Source organism: Semicossyphus pulcher, unplaced genomic scaffold, assembly GCF_022749685.1.
Source record: "Semicossyphus pulcher isolate SPU_LCO1_2020_fin unplaced genomic scaffold, fSemPul1.0.p SCAF_17, whole genome shotgun sequence".
In the NCBI taxonomy this organism is placed as follows: Eukaryota; Metazoa; Chordata; class Actinopteri; order Labriformes; family Labridae; genus Semicossyphus; species Semicossyphus pulcher.
The window spans coordinates 2,700,041-2,714,364 of record NW_027211681.1 but is presented as its reverse complement, the minus strand read 5'-3'; the positions used below and the strand labels follow the sequence as shown (position 1 = coordinate 2,714,364).

The 14,324-nt window shown below is 43.3% G+C and overlaps 2 protein-coding genes across 2 annotated transcripts; both read right to left on the bottom strand.

Annotated features, from left to right (window-relative positions):
* Window positions 1–2,258: 2,258 nt before the first annotated feature.
* LOC138594319 (variant surface antigen C-like) lies at window positions 2,259–2,630 on the bottom strand. Its single transcript, XM_069665380.1, has one exon. The coding sequence runs from the start codon at window positions 2,628–2,630 to the stop codon at window positions 2,259–2,261; it is 372 nt and encodes a 123-aa protein (XP_069521481.1).
* Window positions 2,631–4,808: 2,178 nt separating this feature from the next.
* Window positions 4,809–14,305, bottom strand: slc26a11 (solute carrier family 26 member 11). Its single transcript, XM_069665628.1, has 15 exons — window positions 14,181–14,305; window positions 13,228–13,419; window positions 12,861–13,101; window positions 12,499–12,691; window positions 11,839–11,924; window positions 9,891–10,113; window positions 9,531–9,709; window positions 9,283–9,355; window positions 8,711–8,822; window positions 7,696–7,751; window positions 7,316–7,456; window positions 7,119–7,246; window positions 6,147–6,246; window positions 5,917–6,050; window positions 4,809–5,798 (listed from the first exon to the last, which is right to left on the bottom strand). Exons 3-15 carry the CDS (start codon window positions 13,068–13,070, stop codon window positions 5,691–5,693), a joined length of 1,743 nt encoding a protein of 580 aa, XP_069521729.1. The 5' UTR covers window positions 13,071–13,101; window positions 13,228–13,419; window positions 14,181–14,305; the 3' UTR covers window positions 4,809–5,690.
* Between the last annotated feature and the right edge of the window lie 19 nt (window positions 14,306–14,324).

Below are 14,324 nucleotides of genomic sequence, written 5' to 3'. Positions count from 1 at the left end.
GCCACATTTGGTACAGTGGGGGCTGGGTATTGAACAGCCTCATTGATTACCCTGAGATCTTGAACTGGTCTCCAACTTCCATTTGTTTTTTTAACAGGCAGGATGGGGGTGTTACATGGTGAGTTGGAGCATTCCACAATGGCACCTCTATGTATGAGAGACTGAATGACGAGAGCAATGCCCTGAACCGCTTCTGGGCTAAGTGGATATTGTCTTTTACATAGTCTAAAGGTTGACTTTGGTTGGACAATGACAGGAGTTGCACCTTTTATATTTCCAAAACCAAACTTGCTCTGAGCCCACAAAACATCAGGTACTGTTGAGAGCATTGCATCCTCTTCGGCCGTCAATGGCATAAGTGTAACTTTGTGTGTGTTTGTGTGTGTACTGCAGACAGCTACTACCTTGATCCCTATCAAATAGGATGTGATTTTTAGAGAAGAGTAAGAGCTACCATCTGGTTGAATTTGCCAATCTGATGTTTCTACAGCTGCTTTAACCCATTGTCCTATGGCCCCCCACCCACAGCTGGAGTGTTTTGTCAATGGGGTGTGAGGCACCGAACCAAGTGTTGAAAACAATGTCATTTGACATTCAGAAAGATGTACAGATGCTGCTGCAAAACTCAAACCCACAAATACTCTATCAACCTCAATGGTTTCATTATCATGTCCTGCCTCCCACGTTTCTTCATATGTGTAATCTCTAGCATTTGGTGACACGTGACACACAGTGCAAACATTCAGGAGCCTCTGATAATTGAGGTACCATAGAAGAGATAGAAGATCCCAAGCATACAGATAATCACTTTCAGACATGCACACAGGATATTGGCCAGAAGTAACACGTTATTTTTATGCCAGTTGGATCACAATGGACTTCAATGCTCAGAGTACACAGAGGTCTCTGCCCAGTAAATTAACAGGGCACACATCAGATAAGAGAAATTGATGGTCCCCTATATAATCTCCGAAGCATATCGTTAGTGGTTCAGATATGGGTTCAAACCCTGGAATGCCTGATACTCCTACTGTTTTTAGGAATTTAGCCGTTTTAGGAGCATTAGGGAGAACTTTAGATTGGATTACAGAAACCTCTGCTCCTGAGTCTACAAGGAATGTCACATTAACAAGTGTTAACTGTACGCATTGCTGGTTTGTAACAACTGGTTTGTCATCTGCATTATGTGTCTCTAGTTGTGTGTTTATATGTGTGTGCCGCTCAATGCTCTGACCTGCCTCCGCTGTCTCCCATGGCTGTGTCACCAGCAATCCTGGGGAATGAACAGAAAGCCCCTGAGGTGGTGCATGTGGCCAGATGTCCCTTCGCTCTCGTCCTCCACGTTTGTCCTTTCCCGGGGTAGCTCAATCCCATGATATATGGCCAAAACCTTCACATCTGTAGCACCTCAGCTTGTGGCGGTCACTGCTGCTGTACTTCCCTTGAAGTCTTGGATGTTGACCCCCCCTCTTTTTGTCTTTGCTGTTCTCCCAGCGTTGTTCAGGATTCTGTGGACCCCCCTGCTGGTAAAACATTAACTGAGCAGTTTGGAGTTTTTTATTCTCTTTAAAGTCCAACTCTACCTTGTTCCTCTCAGCGTGCAAGACGTGTGTCCACACAGTTGCAATGGATGAAGTTTCCCAGCCAATACAGGTAGCCATGCAACTCTCAAGCTTCTGTCACACAAGACAGCCTTTCTTTTAGCTGTCTTGCTCTGCCAAGAGGGTGAGTGAGCTACATGCATTCTCTGTGAGTGATGAATGCTTGAGGTGGAACCCATTCTTCCTTACAAAGGTGGTGAGCCCGCAAACAGTGAATCTGTCATGAGTTTCTAGTTTAGAAGAGTTTATGAGTTTCTAGAACCAGCCAAAGATGGACCCAGCTGACTTTGAACATTTTGATTCATTTAAAAAAATTCAATACTATCAGAACGGAATACTATTGGAGCAGTTAGAGGCGATTTTGATCTTGAGCGGTCTCCCTGGACTGGGACTTGCTTGGCCATTTTCCCTGGCTTCCGTGGAGGCACCAGGAAAAGACGTGGCCATCGTGGCTCTCGTCTTCCTCGTTCCTCTCCTGGTCCAGCTGGAAGATTCCCCTCCTGGCTCTCCGTCGACATCCCAGCCGACACCCTCTCTGGCCCAGCTGGAGGATTCCCATCCTGGTTCTCTGTTGGCAGTCCGGCTGACACCTGCTCCTGGTTCTCTGTTGGTGGTCTGGCCAACACCTGCACCTGGTTCTGGTTCCCCATTGGTCGGTCAGACCGACACCTGCTCCTGGTTCCCTGTTGGTGGTCCGGCTGACACCAGCACCTGGTTCTGGCTCCCTGTTGGTGGTCCGGCTGACCCGAGTTCCTGGTTCCCCGTCGGCGGTCCGGCCGACACCTGCTCCTGGTTCCCTGTCTGTGGTCCAGCCGACCCTAGCTTCTGGTTCCCCGTCAGCGGCCCAGCCTGGTCGGCCCCCTGCCCGTCCACCGGAGAGGCTCCGCCAGCCTGGCTGGCCTCCTGGCCGTCCTCCAGAGAAGCTTCGCCCGGCTGGTCGGCCCCCAGGCTGCTCACCTGATCTGCTTCGCTCGCCTGGTCGCCCCCCCCGGCAGCCCTCCTCCTGTCATTACAGCTAGTTATTATCATGCTGATTTACGTCCAAGTGTTCATTTTTCTGACAAGTTTATTTTTAATTAGTTATTTGATGCTGTCAAAATGATGATTGACAGCTCTGTTGACAAATTAGGCTCCTGCAGCTGGTGAGCAGAGCGGAGGATGATCCGCGAGTAGAAACGTAACTAAAACAATCACTACAGTCATTGAAGTTTCCATACCTGTGAAAGTTAACCTCAGACCAACACGGAGAAGCTATTCTGCTGTTAAACACACCGGCGTGCGGGATTCTTGCTGTTTTTTCGGTAAGTTAAGTGTGTGTTTGGGTTAACGGAAGTGGCTACCGCCGCTTCACTCGCCGACCTCTACTGCGCAGACTCTGGCTCCGTATGACGTCACCATTGCAAGATGGCAGCGCCTATCACAGGGGGAATTTTGGCATCAATTACGTACAATGGGAGCAGATGAAGACGCGTTGTCCATCTATATATACAGTCATTGGTGTCCAGTAAGAGCATACACGGCAGCTGAGGCGGGCACACACTCAGCTGTTTACTGTATATCTTATGGCAATACACGCATGGGCCATCCACTGTCTAAGCAGCGCCTGTCCCACTGGTGGCTCACTCCCTAGCCAGCTGTTATGATTTTTATGTCAGGACACAAATTCATTTGATTACAGCCTAAATTGAAGCCTATATAAATGACAGAAAAAGATCCACAAAAACAAACCTATTTAGATTTGTTTTTTTCAAACTAGTGTAAATACACAATTAAATGATATGTGTCATACAGTCTAAAACAACATAACAATAAGTCAGATGATTAACCTGAGGTGCTTCCTGTAAAAATCTGTAAAATTAGGAGCAAAAACAAACCCCCAGGCAGCCTCATTATGGACCACATCCATGACACAAAGTTGCTGAAAAAGGGCAAAAAGATTTTTCAAACCATATTTTCAATGATGCTGCAGTGCATTCACATCTGATACTTTGCCAGTCTTTGTACTGACCTGGGAGAGACTGTGCGAGGCCAATATTGGAAGAGTTGAAGCTGACAATCTTCCAGTGTGTGTGAGAATTTATAGGCCTGTTTGTTTGTCCACAGGACCATGCATAGCATTCATTGGCGAAACACATAAATCATTGATAAATTCAGTATGACATCAAAAGAGTTACTTATTAATTTGAATAACACGAAGGATACAAGTCAATCAGGTCTGGCGCACAAACGAGGTCCTGAGTCAATATATTTTAAGACAAAATCAGATAAGCTTATTGATCCCCCACAGGGGAATTTTCCTTTTTGTGCAACATGATCAATCTCAGGTCAGTGTTGACACATCATGGGGACCAGCGTCTCCATGTTCCGGCGTGGTCGAGAGTCTCTCCACCCTACATATTCCATATGTACAGGGACTCTGTAAGACACACCACGAGGAACCAGGCAGGTGCTTTTCTCCTGCAGGGGCCTTAACAAAAGGGCAGTTGAGTTCGAATGAGATGTAACCGCCACCAGAGTGCATCCCATGCTTGCTCAAAAAAAGCTAACTATTTACAAATATACACTATGTACACACTTATGACCTAGGTGCAAGACGCCACCAAGGCTTCGCTGGCCCCACCAGACGTTAAGGCAGGCCATAGATGGGTGGTAGGCCACCAAGCCTGCCAGGTTGCAAGGCTAGCTCTGAAAGAAAGACATCACTCCGAGCCAAGGTCCTTTCTGGTAAGAGTCTCGGTCCTGGAGGCATGGTATGTCGGGGCATGTTCTGCTGCATTCCGCCCAGCACACGTTCAGCAAATCAGGTGCTGGCTGCCACATTTATGCGGTTGAACCTGATAAAGGTGGATTGGGTTGACCAGGAGGCTGCCATACAAATCTCAGACAGAGGGGCACCTTAAGGCCCATGAGGTAGTGAGGCCCTGTGTGGAATGTGCTCGCACCCCTGCTGAAGACAGGAGATTAAAAACAGATATGTCTTCACAAAAACTAACTTTTATGAGGTGAGCAGCTGTAAATATGCATTTCTTTTTTTGCATAATATATTTTCACTGGTCTGTGATCAGGAACTTTTCCCAGTGGTGCAACAGTCAGGCAAACAATCACTCATGCTGGACACAGTTGATGGATTACAGGGTCAGAGGATGGATGAATTAAACAGATTAATCTGACCTAAAGAGTACAAACACTTCATGGTATTATGTAAGTGACACCAGCTTGGGGCTGGACTTTTGGACTGTGCTGTTCTCTATAAGTTATTCTTTGCAGATTTAATGTTGACCCTTGAGTTGTATTGAAAATCCCATGACTTTACCTTGTGATTAAGGCAGGGTGTATGAAGAGTTCTCACTCTCTCTGGAAAATGTTTTTTTTTGTTTTAATGATGAAATTAAAGACTTACTGGTTTTGCTTTTTGACACAGTTAAACACAAAATATTCAGTCAGTTAAAATGGATTTCTTTAAAGTCATCTAATTAAATAACAAATTTGACACACATAAAACCTCATGTCTTAACATTTTATCATTTAAACCTTGTGTGGGTTTATGGTTTATGTTGTAGAAAAAAATCAGTAACCTCTGCTTGACACTGGTCCTAGTAAATAAACCACCCATCATATTTTGGTATTGGAGACCCTCTAGGACTACACAAACTGACGAAACACCCATCGTCCCTATTCACTTAAATTAAGATTTGGTCTCTAGAAGCTAACCGATTACCTTCAGCCCAAAAAGACAGCATAGGGAGGTCTCTGTTAGTTAAAAATATATATAAATATCAGTTATATAAAGTATCTTGTTATCTATTTTTTTATGCAAAGTACATAATGTCCCTCAAATCCATATAAAACATTATAAAACACTGTAGTAGACTTGGTCCAACGTTGTTGTGTGATGATAATGTAGTGTTGGAATGTCAGAGATATCACAATAAGTCATGTTCATCGCTGCAGCACTTCCTTTGATGGTAGAAAGAAGGGGCAGCACTTGGCCACTGGCAGGCGACATACTGTACGGCCAGTAAATCAGTTGTTGGAGGTAGTTCGTCACTTACAACTTCATGAGTGCCAAATAATCCCAGATCAGAAATGTCACTGATCTTTGAGGTTTCCTGAGTCCATCTCTATGGCTGCCTGGACAGAGTTTGTATACCTGAGGTCCTGCAGGTCAGCTGCCAGGAGAACATCCAGAACAGAGGGCTAAAGGTGGGAAACAGAGGAAACGGAGTGTGAGAAAAAGAGGCTAAAACAGACGAGTTACAAACATTTTTAGTGCATGATGGATTACAGGGACAATAATCTGTTACTCAAGTCTCACCCGCAACCTGGAAAAGACTAGTGTCACTTCTCGTAGTTTGAACTGGCTCAGCAGGTCCTTGAGCTCGCTGATCGCTGAGTAATCAATGATGCTGACATGATGGCAATCCAGGACCACCGAACGCGGGGGAGACACTGGGGGAGAGTCATTAATGGGAGAGTAAATAAGAGGAAAAACTGTAATATGTAAGTATCCTCTACACAAGCTGAGACTATCAAACAAATCCTCACCCTGCAGAGCCTGAGTGTGTATGATGCGGCTGAGGTACTCTGTAGCAGGAAAGCTGAGTCCGCTGCCCAACTCCATCACCAGCACACCGTGATCAGACACCTGCACACCACAGACACATATCATTAAGACAAATCTGTTACTCTTGCACGTTCCGATATCATGATATACTTTATGATGTTCCACACAACCAAGCAAACCTTTGTCCTTTGTGTTTCACTCAGTTTACCTCAAAGTTGTAATCTTATTCTACCTAGGTTAGTGAATTCCTGTATCTTTAAGAGGAAGTGCAAGCTGGAGAAAGTTAATGCAGAACAGAGTGTCATTAAGATGCACCATTAATAACTGCTTTTCGTGCAGCCATCAGATATTCAGATAACAGATACAAGGATTTCCAGGGCAAAAACTTCTTCTTTTGTGCGCTCGTCATTGTTCACAGTCCGACTAGCAACTTGATCCAAGAGAATTTAGTTAGAATTTAGAGACGAGTTCTACGACAAGACTGTAAGCTGCACTTGTATGCAGATGTCTGTTTAGAGAGATTAACAAAAAGCTAAATTTTTATCAGACCGATGGGTTTCGGGAATAAATGCCTAAAAAATCTACATCCCTCATGAACTGAGGCAAAAGTACTGCTCATTATTTGGACAAACTTTATGTAAGTTTTTGTTCAAAGACCATCACAGGTATCTGGCTACTAAAAGCAGTCATCAAACTGTTTATTGTGTTGTAGATAATTACAACAAGACGTAAAGTATCTTTAAATTTAACTCAACGTTGTTTTAAGTTTGTAGCTCTGGCTGGTTGAAGGCGGATCAAAACATCTGGATGCATTCAAAGTTATTTTGGTTGTAACAATCATGTCCAGTAACAATGCGTCTAATATAAAAGTAACTTTACAGAAATCAAGTAAAGCAAACTTTGTATGCTGCCATTAACAGGCTACATGTGATTCCTGTTCAGACTGTCTATACCTTTATCTGGGGTCTTGCTATGTAGTAGAGCAGCAGAGCTCCAGATACAGCCACACCTCCTACGATGCCGTACTGCACCTGCCAGAAACTCATCAGGAACGTCACAACAAAGGGCAGCAGGTCCAGCTCTGTGGAAGACACATTAGCATGAGACCACAATTAAACATGAGACAGTAAAACTCTGAGCAGACACCTACTGCGTATCCTCCACATCTTCGCTACAATGCGGTAATCCACCATGGGAGCTACCGCACAGATGATTACAGCAGCGAGAGAAGCTTTGGGGATGTAATAGAAGGCCGGCATGAGGAACGCCAGGGAAAGCAACACGATCATACCTACAGGAACACACAGAGAGGAGGTGACATTTAGAGGGACACTTTATGTACCTACTGGTAAAACAGCAGAAAATAATCTCAACACAAACACTACAATACACGACAGAAAGAGAGAGAGAGACAGAAGAAGAGAGAGAATATGAAGTAAAAAAGAAAAAAAGATGAGGAATATATGCTAACACAGACCACCACAAGAGGTCAGAAAAGAGGCAGTGAATGTTGAAAGCATCAGGACTCACTGGTGACGATCCCTCCAGCTGGAGAGCAAACACCAGTCTGAGAGTTCACAGCTGTCCTGGATGTGAGAAGAAAACACGACACTGTAAATATATGACAATCTGCAATCTGTCTCTCTCTTACAACACACACACACACACACACACACACACACACACACACACACACACACACACACACACACACACACACACACACACACACACACACACACACACACACACCTGGGCAGCCTTGATGCTTTGTTGCCTTCGGAGTTCAGGCCTATTCGAATAACAAAACAGTTACAAGTGAAGTGATGAAGATTGAATAATAAATAGCTATCTTCTGGTGCTTTTAATCGGCCTGTGACGCCCACATGAACTCTCTGTTCTTTTATTTGTAGATTCATCATTTCAGAATAAAAACATTTCATGGCCATCTTTGTTTCTCTTTGGACACTTTGACTTCAGTTGGTTAACGAGGTGGAGGAAGAGGTTTGAAGTTATATCTAGTTGTGATGATGAACAAGACTCAGAGGGTACAACTGCTACTGAAGATAAAATACTCAAAAGCACACTTGAAATGTGTGTGCGTGTGTGTGCCCGTGTGTTGGTGTGTGCCTTTTAACTGCCACAATCTCTGATGCAAGTCGCCCGTCCCTTTGTTTTTCATCTTTTTGTCCCGCCCTGAACTCTTCCTCCCTGTTCATTAATACACATCTACTGCACCACAACTCCAGCTTTATACTCTCTCTCTGCTCTCTATGTCCCATCGCTTCTACTGCCTCTCTCTCTCTCTCTCTCTCTCTCTCTCTCTCTATCTCTCTCACTCTCTCTCTCGCTCTCTCTCTCTCTCCGAACCCTCTCTTGTGCCTCACCCCACCCTCCCCACAGCCATCCTCTTACCCCCATGTCTCTGTCCATTAGGGACTTAAAAGCATTAAAGTGCACAAAAACAAAATCCTGAATCCCCTTGGTGTCATGTCTCTCTCTCACACACACACACACACACACACACACACACACACACACACACCTCCCAAAGCTGCCGGTGACAGGGTAGGCTGACACAAAGGAGCCCATGATGTTGGTCACACCGATGGCCAGCAGCTCCTGGTTTGCATCAATTCTGTAGTCGTTCTGACTGGCTGAGGAGAAACAGGAAGTTCAGATGAAACCCTACCACACCACTTTGCTGTTGCTTTAGTGTGGAGAAGTGCTTTAGAAACAGGATTTAAAAAAAATGCTTTTACAAAGTCTCCAAATTTTTATAAGTGTGTTTGAATGAACTCATTTTGACTTGGGAGCTGAAAAAGTGTAAAGCCATGCCAGTTGCTTTGGCACAGTGATGCTTTGAACTAGTTGCTAACATTAAGCATGCTAACATTTGGTAATTAGAACAAAGCAAAAAACACAAAGTACAACTGATGCTGATGGGAATGTCACACGTTTTGCAGGATTCTGGTCATAAACCAAAGTTCTGGATGAATTAAAACTTTGGATGAAAGTCTGTGTCACACTTTATTACAATTTAATGGTTGTCGAGACTTTTCACTCAACACATACTGACTGATTGGCTGACATTGCCATCCCCAGATCCACACTTACCAAAAGCTTTAGCAATAGCGATGCTCTCAAGCAGACCCATAAAGGGAATCACAGCCAACCCTCCTCCAAAGCCCTGCACACAAACACAACAGGAGGACTGTCAGCTGCTCTTCTTGCAAAGTAAAGGATTGGGAAGTGAAAGTTGCAACTCAAACATGAATTAAAAAGATAAACTGCAGTCAGCAGTTGAACAAGTTGAACCAGTTGAACCAGTTGAACCAGTTGGCAGCCTCGTCTCTGCTCCTTACCTCAACAATCTCTTTAAAGGAGACGACAGTGCCATTGGCAGTGGTGTCTGAGGTGGGTGGAGGCCTGAACGGAGGGAGGCCTCTGGAAGTTTCCCCAGTTATTGTAAATACTTGATAACCGTAAGCATCCCAAGAAAATGCTACACAGGATGCAGCAACGACCACCAGGGCATTACGCACTGACAAAGAGAGAGAAATAAATTAGTGGAAAGAGGAAGATTTAGAAAAGTTTATCTGAAATATACTTCAAACACACAGTAAAATACAGATTTGGTACACTGTCATGGAGGACAGACAGACACTCTCGTACACACGAACGCACGCACACACACACATGGTTACATCCACACAGGTACTAACTGGTAGCAACAGTCCACACTAGTTTCCTGGCGACTCTGGAGCAGGTGGAGTCGTCAGATTCGTCAGAGCTCAGGTTGGTCTTCATCAACAACAACATGATGAGAAGAGCGAGACAGAGCAGCCCCAGCACCACATCACCTATCCTTGCCTCTGGGATCTTGTAGAAGGTGTAGTACACCTGCAGGAAGAACTCCTGGGGAACGCCTTTCAGTCCCAGAATGTTCTGGAAACAGAGACAACAGGTCTGCTGTCATCTGAAACCACTGAGACGTAGAGTGGAGGTGGTGAAATTATGAACATAGAGGGTGAATAAGTGGAGTTCTGTGTTTGCTTTTTAGATGCAAACAGCAACTTTTGTTTGGCAGAGGGGACAAAATATTTACATGTACTAGATTAAAACTGTGGAAGAAGTATTAGATAAAAAACTGAATTGGTTGGGAAGATAAATTAAAGATATAATCTCGAAGATTTTCATTTAAATAAATGTTCAGTCACTATCTATCGCTGAATGAGGTAACACAATGGTGACTGAGTCTATGGCCCACTGATGAAAGCTTTTGCATTTGCAGTATATAGTATTATTACGGACTGTGTGTCTGTGGCGACATTCACAGAAAAAATCACAAGCGGCGCCCAGTTAGTGACGCGTTTCCATCACCCAGCAGTGGTTGGTCTGCCAGAGAGGGTAGGCGGAGCTAAGTGGCTGCCTTTACGGTCTCTGCAAGTGTTGCGAGTAAACAGTGATCTACTATGGCTGAACAAAGAAAGAAAAGAAAAGATGGAGACTTCAGATACAACTTCAAAAATAAGTGAAAATCCAAAGAAAAACTAATTTGACGCTCAGATGAAGGAAAACAGTCTAAAAGGAAAGCGACCGTCAGTGAGGAAAATGAAGAGTTACAACTGTAAAAGAGGGAGCCAACCGTCATATATCCCCACAATTACTGTTTATTGCCATAGAGTGCCGCTAGAGAGAACGAAACTGAGATCTTGGAGATAATAACTTTAAAGTTCTTGAGAGTTACTTTTGCTGGAGGTATACTGTGGTCACAAGTGACACTGACGGGCTAAAGATAAATGCCAAAGTTAATTGCAGAGTAAAGAGCAAAGCCATTAAGTCTGTAAACTGTTCACTGGTGTAGAGCCAACTGACACTGATGCTGATTCAAGATCAATATTTGAGAGCTAAAAAGTTACAACTCACACTGAAAGTTTTTCACTTCTAATAATTCATGATTATGAGTTGCTTGCCATCTTATATATGTGCATATTGCTTCATTTTATTTAACTTTTATTGTTGTTTTCCACGTCAGATGTGTAGCAATAAAACTGTGATATAATCAATCAAATTGTGTTTGTATAGCGCCAAATCATAACCGATGTAATCTCGAGACACTTTATAGAAAGAGCAGGTCTAGACCGTACTTATGTTATTTAAAGAGAGGCCCAACATGAATCACCATGAGTAGCACTTAGCAACATTCGGCAAATTGGAAGGAAAAACTTCCTTTTAACAGGCAGAAACCTCGAGCAGAACCAGACTCATGTTGAACAGCCATCTGCCTCGACTGGATGGGCCGAAAAATGGGATGGAGGGAGATGCAGGATAGAGAGCAACAACAACAGCACATGTTCTTGTTACAACAACAGCACATGTTCTTGTTACAACAACAACAACAACAACAACAACAGGTAATAGATACTTATGGTTACAATGCCAATAGTAATGGTACACTAGTGTAAAGATATGCAAATAATACATTTGCAAGAAAAGCATAGTAATGATGAAGGCTGCCATAAATACAATAAATGTGAAACTCTGACACTCATTGATAGTATCATTAGGTAATGAGTACAGGAACTGATAATTGGTGGTGCTGTAGATGTGTGTGTGTTGTTTTTGTCGCTTTGTGTGTGCGAGACGTGTACATACGTGTTAAACTCTCACCTTGACCTGGCCAAAGCCAATGGTTACGGCAGCAGCACAGGTGAAGCCTTTTATTACAGGGAAAGAGATGAAGTCCAAAAGGAAACCTGAAGAAGCCAAACAAGACCATGATAAGATAAGATAAGATAAGATAAGATAAGATAAGATAAGATAAGATAAACTTTATTGTCCCCGGAGGGAAATTTGTGACATAAGTGCATGAATGATTAACGGAGCCATGACACTGACTTTGACCCAAAATAAAAGCATGGCTGAGATCCACAGATTGAGCAGGAAATGTGTGTGGTTCAGCACAGGAAGTCGTAGATGTGTTGGCAGGAAGTGGTTCTCCTGAACTCACAAACTAATCTCCTGTTTCTTCACATCCTCTGAAGTTCTGTCCTTTAAACTATGAACATGCACATGACACTCTCTCGTCTTTCTGAGCAGTTTCTTTTTAATATTCTAACATATTTATATTAGGTGTTGATACGGAGCTCACCCTTAAACCAACAGGCTGGAAGATGTAACGCTAAATATAATCACTATCATTTAAAAGTAATGTCTCACATGTCAAATATGTGTTACGTGCATCAACCTGGGTCACGAGTGTTGACAAAATTAAGAAAACCACCAAGAGTCACAGGTTTTTCACATGACCACAGCAGCCCCTCCCATCACCTAATCTGAGTAATGCCATAACAGCCTGGATGAGTCCACAGAGGAGACTGAGCAGCACGGCTTGGTTTGGGTGCCCACCCACCACTGAGAAACACAGAAGGGACATAATCGCTGTGGGACCCAGTGTCACATCTTTAGAAGTCCCCAGAAGGGTGTAGATGAACCCCCCCATGAAGGCAGAGTAGAGTCCGTACTGTGAAGAGAAAAAATTAACATTTAATGATAGAGTTGCAATTAATCATTTTCATCACTGATTTACGTTCCCCTCCAGGCGGTAATGTGTGTTACTTTTTGTTTGTTCTTTTTGTAGTTATTTTTTTTGCAGATTACAAACAATGAAGCGTATAAATAAAAGTATTTACCTGCACAGGAAGGCCTGCTACTTCAGCGTAAGCCAGCGCCTGTGGCACAGTGGTCAGCCCGACAGTGAGGCCTGCAAGCAGGTCCATCTGAAGCCACTTCAGGTTGTACCTAGGCAGCCAGGAGAGGATGGGTAGCCAGGCCTTCAGGGTGCTGTAGGAGCAGCAGCCCCGGCGGCCGTCTGACTCGCGTCTTAACAGAGGCTGATCCATTGCACGAGGATTAGAGGTGAGGAAGGAGAACCTGGAGAGGAAGATGACCCCAGAAATGATGAAAGGTGAAGGCAACAAGTGCACAAAGATAAAACTGACATTTTACATATTCCAATGTGAGCATGAGTCAGCTGATTACAGAATAAGAGACACTTACACAAAGAGTTGATTTTCCTTTCTCTGCTTTAAATGTCAGTCATCGGATTGTAAGAAGAGCTGCTTGGTTCCTCATTCATGATAACACAACAAAAAAGTGCTCTGTGTGCATGCATGTGTCTTTTTATCTCTGCCTTTTTCTGCACAAAAACACGGCACAGAGAATGGAGGCCATATTTGCAGGTGTTGTGATCTTAGTGAAAAGAAAAAGAAAAGGTCATAAGAGGGGAAACTTGGAAGCTGCCATGTGACAGATGAATGACCACACATCTGTTTACAAGTTAGTTTTGGGTTAAATACCTGAAGACAGTTTTTCATGTCTCCCTATGGACCCTTACACCTTAACAAGCTTTGAGGTTTTTATTATCATATGATGATCACATGACAGGTCAGCGCTTTGCATACCTGTCTAGGATGAGTGACACTTTTACAGCAGAAAGCACTTTTTCCTCCACTATTACAAGCCAGAAAACTTCTAGTCAAAGAAATGTTCCTCAGATGTATGTGAATTAATAGCAGCCTCATCTTATAGTGTGATATTTCATTTCTGGCTAAATGTTCCCGATTATGTGTTCACGTAAAGAAGGATACAATACTCTTCCTTACAACTTAGAAGAACATGAATAATCTATAGCTGCGTGACAGGTACAAAAATGATAGATAGAGAGGAATATAAAAGGATTAAAAAAACAGAGAATACAAAACTACACAACACAATAGAATAGAATAGAGATGAGCAGAAAAAACAACACAATAAAATAAAATGGAGTAGAAAAAAACAAAAGACAGTACAGTATAGGACTAGAATAGAGAAGAATAGTATGATAGCCAATAAAGTAGAATAAGTAGAATAGAATAGTAGAGCAGAATACATAAGAAAACAACAAAAAAAGCACCAGCAACACCATAGAAAAGAATATAAAAACAACAGAATAATCAAATAAAACCTCTTACCCAACCTCTTTCCTTCATCTCTAGCATAATTTATCGGTTCGGCTGTGATTTCCTATCAAAGCGCTGTTGTTCCTTTCGCGAAAACCACTTCCCAAAATTTGACATTTTGCTGTCGAAGCGCGAGACAGTGGTTCCTGTTGGCTG

Coding starts and splice junctions, on each gene's coding strand:
- LOC138594319 (XM_069665380.1), bottom strand. CDS start 2,630: ATGATAATAACTAGCTGTAATGACAGGAGGAGGGCTGCCGGGGGGGGC.
- slc26a11 (XM_069665628.1), bottom strand. CDS start 13,070: ATGGATCAGCCTCTGTTAAGACGCGAGTCAGACGGCCGCCGGGGCTGC. Junction 9,710..9,890: donor AGTGTGGACTGTTGCTACCA/GTTAGTACCTGT, acceptor TCTCTTTGTCAG/TGCGTAATGCCCTGGTGGTC. Junction 6,051..6,146: donor ACACACTCAGGCTCTGCAGG/GTGAGGATTTGT, acceptor ACTCTCCCCCAG/TGTCTCCCCCGCGTTCGGTG.